General features: G+C 42.3%; 1 protein-coding gene across 1 annotated transcript; it reads right to left on the bottom strand.

The window, feature by feature from the left end:
* Window positions 1–787: 787 nt before the first annotated feature.
* Window positions 788–1,720, bottom strand: LOC118357109 (olfactory receptor 7A17-like). The gene has a single exon (XM_035728263.1). The coding sequence runs from the start codon at window positions 1,718–1,720 to the stop codon at window positions 788–790; it is 933 nt and encodes a 310-aa protein (XP_035584156.1).
* Between the last annotated feature and the right edge of the window lie 5,039 nt (window positions 1,721–6,759).

Here is a 6,759-nt window from a genome sequence, read left to right as displayed (position 1 = left end):
CCTTTTTGTTATCTCTACAAGAACCTTTGGTAATAAACCTCATCTTGTTAGAGTTCTCTGATGAGTGATGCTGAGCTGTGTCTTGCATTCACAATAAGAACCCAAGGGCAGGTGCAGCCACAGCAGAAGCTCTGGTGAGGGAAGCATCTGTGGGAATGTCCACAAGTACAGGGGTGCAGGGGAGTGTCCAGGCTTTCCTAGTCAGAGCACCCCTGTCAGTAGCCTGAGACCTAAACAGAACAAGATTAGAGACCACATTATTAGGAAGAGGAGTGAAGGTGTGATGTAAAAAGACTGACAGTCTCAAGGTAAAAACTGCTGTTTTGTATTCTCCTCTACAGTAAAGTTATGTGAAGGGCTCTTGGCCAAGTGTAGTTTCTTCCATATGAAGAATACAACCATAATTATTTTTTAGGAATTCTAGAGAAAATTTACTTGGCACAATATTAAGTGGTTTAAAAAGAAATTATTTTTAAGAAATCCAACTTGCCCCATGTAAGATGTAGAAATTTCCAGGGACCTGTGATCCAAGGCTTGGGAAAACAATGGGGACATATGAAAATCTAGAGAGGGGAACACTGTCTGTGTATCAGACAGAGCAGAAGCTTAATAAAGTGAGTTAAGCAAATGCATGGAGAAGTTGAATTCAAACGAACGGAAATTCCAGAAAATATATACAAGGAGCAGATTCTATTTCCACAGATTGATCAAAGAATAGCAGTTCCTGGCTCTGAGTCTGTGAGCCCTTCAAACATGGGCACTTCTTCAGGCCCAGGACGATGGCCCCTTACATCACTGGAACCCCAGTGATTCTTTTCAGAGCCCTCTTTATGTCTCTGTTCCTCAGGCTGTAGATGAAGGGGTTCAGCATGGGCGTCACCACCGTGTACAGCACCGAGGCTACTGCACTTGAGTGGGAGCTCTGGGGAGCAGCAGAGCTAAGGTACACTCCTAGGCTGGTACAAAAAAATAAGGAGACAACGGAGAGGTGAGATGCACAGGTGGAAAATGCTTTATACTTGCCCTGAGCTGAGGATATCCTACGTATGGAGGGAACAATCTTAGAGTAGGAATAAAGGATCCCAGCCAGGGGAGCACCACCAAGCAACATAATTCCGGAATTCATCACCATGTCATTAAGGAAGGTGTCAGAACAGGCCTGCCCAACTACTTGATTGAGTTCACAGAAAAAATGGGGGATTTCCACCTTTGTACGGAAGGACAGCCGCAACACCATTAAACTCTGTAACAAGGAATTGAGAACACTGATGACCCAGGACACCAGAACCAGCAGTCCACAGAACCGGGGGTTCATGATGACTGTGTAGTGCAGGGGGTGACAGATGGCCACGAAGCGGTCATAGGCCATCACAGCCAAGAGAAAGTCATCCCAGGCTCCAAAGATTAAGAAAAAGTAAATCTGTGTGAGGCAGCCGGCATAGGTGATGACTTGGCTCTGAGTCTGGATGTTCCACAGCATCTTGGGGATGGTGGTGGAGGTGAAGCAGATGTCTACAAAGGACAGGCTGGAGAGGAAGAAGTACATGGGGGTGTGGAGATGGGAGTCTGAGCTGACGGCCAGGATGATGAGCAGGTTCCCCAGCACAGTGATTAGGTACATGCAGAGGAAAAGCCCAAATATGATGGGCTGTAATTCTGGTTCCTCTGATAATCCCAGAAGAAGAAACTCTGAAATTCCTGTGTCATTGTCTGCTTCCATGTGGTGGTGGTGACTACAAGGAAAGAAAAAAAAAGCATAAAAGTGTTGAATTTTATGGGCTTCATTTATTTATTTATTACATTTTTCTTTTTTTTAGTTTTTCTTTAAATGTCAGTTAGTGGGGCGCTTGGGTGGTTCAGTCGTCAAGCGTCTGCCTTCCACTCAGGTCATGATCCCAGGGTCCTGGGATCCAGCCCCACATCAAGCTCCCTGCTCGGTGGGAAGCCTGCTTCTCCCTCTCCCATTCCCCCTGCTTGTGTTCCCTCTCTCGCTGTGTCTCTCTCTGTCAAATAAATAAATAAAATCTTAAAAAAAAAAGGAGGTTCATCAAATGCAGGAAAGAAATGGACATGAGAGGTCACAGAGATCTAATAACCGCAAGGGATTCCTGAGACACTGTGATGAGCAGAAAGCTTCCCCAGTTCTGGCAGCCTTCCAGCCCCTGCCACATGCCCTTGCTGCCCAGAATAATTAACAAAGCAGAAAAATAACAGTGTATCTAAACAAGAAAAGAGTGGTCTTTTCATGATGTCAGACATTTTACTGATTGAATATCCCTCTAGAAAAATGTGCAAAGGGAATAAACCTGCAATTTACAACAGAAAATACACACTGTAGTACACAATGTAGGACATTAGAAGGGGATTTTTAAAGATGAAATAACAAAGGACTTTTCTGAATGATTTTAAGTGCCAAATTTTTGAATCAGAAAACCAGGTTTTGAACATCAGATCTACCACATATACAATGTTGGAACTTGGGAGAGACAATCAATCCATTCCAAATGGGACTATCCTCACTCAGAGAGTGGGGACAGCAGTACCCATCCTCCTAGGGTGGATACAGCATGGGTCACTACATGTAGGAAGCTTATAGCACTGTTCCTTCCTGTGAGTAAATGAGTTATTTTCACCATCGAACAGATTTGGGTGCGTTTTCTCTGCTTTTCACAAATGCCTCCATCGTTTACACACTTTTTGGTCATGAAGTATTACAAGAAAAGCTAGTTAGCATACCCCTTGTTGCATATGAAATACACTTTCCCATGTGAATACTCAGTGTGAGAGAAGGTTCTGAGAAATGTGTATCTCAGGAACTGCTGTCACAAGAGAATAGTTACCTGCATGGATCTGGGTCTTTCTATAAATACAGAACATGTACAAAACCACCACATTCTAAACTGTCAAATACTCTGATTTCCTGCTCCCCTTAGCTGCAAAACTCCTTGGACATGTCTAATTTCACTGGAATCACTTTAGGTTCCCATTCCTTCCCCTGTCTCATCCAAGTGGACTTCCATTCCAACCCATGTATCGTCAACAACGATGCCTGTATTGCTGGGTCCTATGGACACTTCTCTTTTGAACATACTACGTAAATTAATTATAAATGAGTGTACCTAGACTCAGGTGACCTCAGGTCAAAGTTCTCAGCTTCCATTCTCTCTGCTCCTTTCCTTAAGTACCTGCTGAGCTCTCAGGCTCACCTGGTTGGGATCTCTAAGATGAAAGTCTCCATGTGGAGGTCTGAATTCCTCCCCGGATGGTTGATGCTCGAGACCGCAGCTCTGTTCCCAGACAGGACAGCAGGAAGCAGAGAGGCATGGGTCCCCCAACCAGACTTAGGAACCCAGAAATAACAACCATGTTGTGGCCAGTCCAAGGTTTCACATGCTGAAGCTCTGCAGCAGAGGAGATATTTACAGCTCTGTGTCTGCTCATTAGGCACTGTTTCCATTGTTACTCCCACCTCAGAGCACTGCATTCCCAGTGGACAACTGGTCTGGACAGAAAGGCAACTTTTCCTGCTGATATTTTGGTCCTGGGAGGCCAGATTAGAAGTCAGGTGAATCCATTTTTTTTTTAATCCTCTTTCTCATGAATTTACCTGCCTTCCAGAGTTCTAACCTCCTTGACTTTACCTTAACTTTGAGATGATACTGAATTTCTTTTGTTGATAGTTTACTTTACCATTACAGCTTTAGGGTGATTTTAGTAAATAAGCCATGTGATCCTCTTCCTGTGTGGTTTGGAGAGAAAAGACTCAGTACTCACCCTAGAGGTGAGATCAATTGTGTTTGATTCTCCAAAGAAAGGCCTCTGAGTTGACATCAAATATACCTAGGAAAAATAGTATAGTAGGCAGGATAATGTCCCCCGAATATTTCCACATCTTAATCTACAGAATCTTTGGATATGTCTTGTGTCATGGCAAGGGAGAATTAAGGTTGCAAATGGGATTAACATTGCTAGTCAGCTGGCCCAGGATAAAGTTATTCTGATTATCCAGCTGGGCTCAATAGATGACAAGCGTCCTCCAGTTGTGGAAGGGGGAGGCAGCAGTCTTGGAGTCAGAGAGAGATTTCGAGATGCTATTTTGTTGGCTTTCAAGGTAAAGGGAAGGGACATAAACCAGGGAGTACAGGTGGCCCTAAAGCTGAAATAGGCAAGAAAACCTATTCTCCCCAGACCTCCACAATGAACTCTTCTCTGCAGACAGAGTGATTTTAGCTCAGGGGGACCTATTTCAGTCTTCTGACTTCCAGTACTATCAGAAAATAAATTGATTTGTTTTAAGGGAGCAGCATGGTCATTTCTTACAACCACAATGAAAAAATAATCCAGACATTTATCCAATAACACTTTGTTCAAGGGAAGTGAATGCAGCCTTGGATTTTATTCATTTACATTCTCTTGGATAAGGATATACCGTGTTGGTGCCCTACTTCAAGTAGCCAAAGGAGTCTGAAGTCACTTTGGAGTTGTTCAGCCCCACGAGCTGGTACAGAAGATCTCCCATGCCATGAGCCATGCTGACTTGCAGGTACTATCGTAGAAAAACTGAATCCTTAATGCGATTTGTTCTATCTTAAATCTTTGTGTCCAAATATTTACATAGTTTAACTTTCACGCTAATCTAAATATTCATTCTTTTCATTCTTATCCTCTCCCACTTTCTGTCAAGTTTATTGTGACAGGAAAGATCACCTAATAATGATTCTGTGTGTGTGCACATGAGCATCCAGGTTTACTTCAAAGAAAAGTGTGAATAAACACACGCACACACAAATATCATACCCCTCACCTTTGAACATTTTGTTAGGATCTACAAAGTATGCCCACAGCTTTGTTTATTAGCCACAATATCACTCTGAAATTGATTTTATTATCCCCATGTTATCTGCAAAAATAAGAAAACTGAGGCTCAAGCTGAGAGCTTTCCCCCTAAGGTCAGGAACACGGCAGGGATGTCCACTATCACCACTGCTAATCAACATATTATTAGAAGTCCTAGCCACAGCAATGACACAACAAAAAGAAATCAAAGACATCAAATTGGCAAAGAGGAAGTCAAACTCTCACTCTTTGCAGATGATATGATACTTTATGTGGAAAACCCAAAAGACTCCACCCCAAAACTGCTAGAACTCATACAAGAATTCAGTAAACTGGCAGGATATAAAATCAATGCACAGAAATCAGTGGCATTCATATACACCAACAACAAGACAGAAGAGAGACAAATCAAGGAGTCGATCCCATTTACAATTGCCCCCAAAACCATTAGATACCTAGGAATAAATCTAACCAAAGAGGCAAAGGATATGTACTCAGAAAACTATAAAATACTCATGAAAGAAATTGAGGAAGACACAAAGAAATGGAAAAACGTTCCATGCTCATAGATTGGAAGAACAAACATTGTGAAGATGTCAACGCTACCTAGAACAATCTACACATTCAATGCAATCCCCATCAAAATACCAACCACTTTTTTCAAAGAAATGGAACAAATAATCTAAAATTTGTATGGAAGCAGAAGAGACTCCGAATAGCCAGAGGAATGTTGAAAAAGAAAAGCAAAGCTGGCGGCATCACAATTCCGGACTTCCGACGCTATTTCAAAGCTGTCATCATCAAGACAGTATGGTACTGGCACAAAAACAGACACAAAAATCAATGGAGCAGAATCGAGAGCCCAGAAATGGAACCTCAGCTCTACGGTCAACTACTCTTTGACAAAGCAGGAAAGAATGTCCAATGGAAAAAAGTCTCTTCAACAAATGGTGTTGGGAAAATTGGACAGCCACATGCAGAAAAATGAAACTGGACCATTTCCTTACACCACACACAAAAATAGACTCCAAATTAGGTTGAAACACCTAAACGTGAGACAGGCGTCCATCCAAATCCTAAAGGAGAACACAAGCAGCAACCTCTTCCACCTCAACCGCAGCAACTTCTTCCTAGAAACATAGCCAAAGGCAAGGGAAGCTAGGGCAAAAATGAACTATTGGTATTTCATCAAGATAAAAAGCTTTTGCACAGCAAAAGAAACCGTCCACAATACCAAAAGACAACCCACAGAATGGGAGAAAATATTTGCAAATGACATATCAGATAAAGGGCTAGTATCCAAAATCTATAAAGAACTTACCAAACTCAACACCCAAAGGACAAATAATCCAATCAAGAAATGAGCAGAAGACATGAATAGACATTTTTCCAAAGAAGACATCCAAATGGCCAACAGACACATGAAAAAATGCTCAACATCCCTCGGCATCAGGGAAATCCAAATCCAAACCTCAATGAGATACCACCTCACACAAGTCAGAATGGCTAAAATTAACAAGTCAGGAAACGACAGGTGTTGGCGGGGATGTGGAGAAAGGGGCACCCTCCTACACTGTTGGTGGGAATGCAAGCTGGTGCAACCACTCTGGAAAACAGTATGGAGGTTCCTCAAACAGTTGAAAATAGAGCTACCATACATTCCAGCAATTGCACTACTGGGTATTTATCTCAAATATAAAAATGTAGGGATCCGAAGAGGTATGTGCACCCCAATGTTTATAGCAGTAATGTCCACAATAGCCAAACTGTGGAAAGAGCCAAGATGTCCATCGACAGATAAATGGATAAAGAAGAAGTGGTATATATACACAACGGAATATTATGCAGCCATCAAAAGGAATGACATCTTGCCATTTGCAACGACGTGGATGGAACTGGAGGGTGTTATGCTGAGTGAAATAA

Source organism: Zalophus californianus, chromosome 1, assembly GCF_009762305.2.
Source record: "Zalophus californianus isolate mZalCal1 chromosome 1, mZalCal1.pri.v2, whole genome shotgun sequence".
Taxonomy (NCBI): domain Eukaryota; kingdom Metazoa; phylum Chordata; class Mammalia; order Carnivora; family Otariidae; genus Zalophus; species Zalophus californianus.
The sequence above is the reverse complement of the archived record's forward strand: the minus strand, read 5'-3'. Positions and strand labels throughout refer to the sequence as shown.